Raw genomic sequence first — 2,764 nt, 5'->3', positions numbered from 1 at the left:
CACCCTAGGGGCTGGGGTGATAGCTCAATGGTAGAGAACCTGCCTAGCACGTGCCAGGCACTGGGTTCTATTCTCAGCACTGCATATAAATAAATAAATAAAATAAAGGTCCATTGACAACTAAAAAATATTTTTTAAAAAATTGTCACCCTAAAGAAATCTCACCAGTGAGTGAAATGGAAAGGGATATGTTGGTCCAGAACAGTGAATTGATAGTGGTGGTGGGATCTAGGGGATTGTTGAGTCATGCACATACCTTGTCCTGAGTCTTGTTCTCTCACTCTCTAGAACCCTTCACCCTGATGTTTTTTTGTAGGTAAACTTGCTAATACCTGAACAAAAGGAAAATCTTGCTTTTTATCATACACACGTATACACACATGCACACCTACAATTATAAATAGCATTTGAACACATACTATGTGTCAAGAATGGTAATGAGCACTCGTGTTTTCTCATTTATTTCCCATAATGGAATAAGAGTTGGGTACTATTATCATTTCTGTTTGACAGATAATCAAACAGAGGCTTGAAGAGATTATAAAATATGCCCAAGATAACCTAGCTACTAGATCCCTGCTCCATGAAGCCCTGGGATTGTCTCTTTGGACCCCCAGCAAATCTCCAAGTTCTGGGTAGTTCCTGGCACACAGTAAGTACTCAGCACAATCTGATGGAAGAAAGGCCATTCTCCTCTGTGGTCGGTTCAATCACATGCATAAGGAGCCTAGAGCCCTGTGGCAGCCTTGTGAGGATCCCATCATGTCACCCCCTACACTGGGCTCAGTGTAGCTGTATGCATGAATTCCTTAAGTGCAGGGACCACCCTTATTCCCTCTAGGAAAGTTCCACAACTTACCACAGTGACACAATGCCCAAATTGCATTAGGTCCCCCATAAGTATGAAAGGTGTGTTAGTACCTTAGCTTCTCTTTTTACTTTTGCTTCAACAAAATTTCATCAGCACCTACATATGCCAAACATTGTGGTGTCTACTTTGCTGGCAAAGAGGTGGGAACCATGTTACTCTATGGGCTTGGTAAGTTTCCTTTGTGTGTGTTTGTGGTGGGGAGAGGTACCAGGGATTACCTCAGAGGCTCTAGACCACTGAGTCACATCCCCAGCCCTATTTTTTGTGTTTTATTTAGAGACAGGGTCTTGCTGAGTTATCTAGCACCTTGCTTTTGCTGAGGCTGGCTTTGAACTTGTGATCCTCCTTCATCAGCGTCTTGAGCTGCTGAGATTATAGGCATGCCCCATCATGCCTGGCTTCATAAGAGTTTCTTTGGTACCATTTTGGTTGGTTCATCAGGATAAACAAAGTCAAAGTCATCCCTGGGAGGGAAAATTACCTTGCAGCTTTATTTACGAAAACCATCCCTCAACCCTCTGAACCCTGTGAGCCTGAGATCCTTATCCTCCAATACACAGTAGCCTGTGGATTCTTAAGCACTTAAATGGTTGACTTGATTCTTCTCCTAGGTGGTGGGTGGAGGTGACATCAGAGAGCATGTGAATAATGGTTTGGGTAAGCCTTTTCTGCCCCTTCTGGGATCGCATTGGTCAAGAGGATGAATGGAGAAGTTAAATTCAATCTCAGTGCTCATCCTTTCAGGGTCACAGAAATTGAAGGTAGTGTTTTTATTAAAGCTCAAGAGAAATGAAGCCACACCTCAATACCCTCATTCACTGTAAGATCATTATTGACACTCTGGGTTTCTCTGTTTAGAAAGGTTTCAGCAATCTCTATTTTGTAGGCATCAGGTCCTAACTATGTTATGGCACAGTTATCCTGCTGCTTGGCAAATCCCCAGGCTCAAGTGCTTCTCAGTTAGTGATTCTTAGAGGTCAGTGTTGGGGATGTGAGGCCAGACAAATGTTTTTTCATTAGTCATCATGAAACGTGTCTTTAAAGGCATATATTTCTAGTGATTAATACAGTCCTACTTTATATAGCACTTAGTTTGTTTAAATCTCTTCTCATGATACTTCAGAAAAAAAGTAATACTAGATTTCATGCTCTTTCCTTTTGTCCTTATCACCCCCTGACTTGGGATTTATATTTGACTATTTCCTCTGTCAGTTCTGAGGGTCACTTCCATTAAAAGCTTCCTGTGAATAATTTGGAAGCATATGCTGTTGATAACTATACTGCATACTGAGTAGCAGGAAGAAAAGTAGTAGTGTTACTAATATTTATGAGCACTTGCTGCATGTCAAGGAAGGATCCAAGAACTCTTTATTATTATATAATGGAATTTTAACAAGTGGAGCATATCTAGAGGTTGACAAGATTTTACAACCTGTCTTGTATGATCTAATACTTAATGGATCTGTGACTCAGGTCCACTCTGATTTCATTGGTCTTCTACATTTTCTTATCTCTTTAAATGGCACCACCATTCCCTTGGATTAAAGCCAGGTCCTAAGAGATAATCTCTATTCTACCACTCTCCTAGCTCCATTGCATCTCTGGGTCCTGTCACTCCTTCATCTTCATCCCTCTGGAGTCTCAACTTCTGCCCATCTCTGAACTTTACCATGCCACTTCCATTAATTTTTTTTTACCTGCCCTACCGCAATGCTTTCTTCCTCAATTCTTCACTTATACTTGGGTTCCCTCCTATGTTGACCCACATTATAGCCAGAGAAATCTAATATCTAATATATATTATATACATATGTCAAATAATTTTTAAAAATTGTCACCCTAAATAAATCTGAGTGAAATGGGAAGGGACATGTGGGTACGAAACAGTTCGTT

The 2,764-nt window shown here is 40.8% G+C and overlaps 1 protein-coding gene across 1 annotated transcript in view; it reads left to right on the top strand.

The window, feature by feature from the left end:
- Window positions 1–1,020: 1,020 nt before the first annotated feature.
- Window positions 1,021–2,764, top strand: part of LOC107140297 (endogenous retrovirus group K member 6 Gag polyprotein-like) — a 13,342-nt gene continuing 11,598 nt past the window's right edge. The window contains exon 1 of the mRNA XM_015483328.1: window positions 1,021–1,039. Coding sequence (XP_015338814.1) covers window positions 1,021–1,039 — 19 coding nt within the window. The remainder of the gene's footprint in view (window positions 1,040–2,764) is intronic.

The sequence above is a fragment of the Marmota marmota genome, unplaced genomic scaffold, assembly GCF_001458135.2.
Source record: "Marmota marmota marmota unplaced genomic scaffold, marMar, whole genome shotgun sequence".
Lineage (NCBI taxonomy): Eukaryota > Metazoa > Chordata > Mammalia > Rodentia > Sciuridae > Marmota > Marmota marmota.
This window is presented reverse-complemented; position numbering and strand designations above follow the sequence as displayed.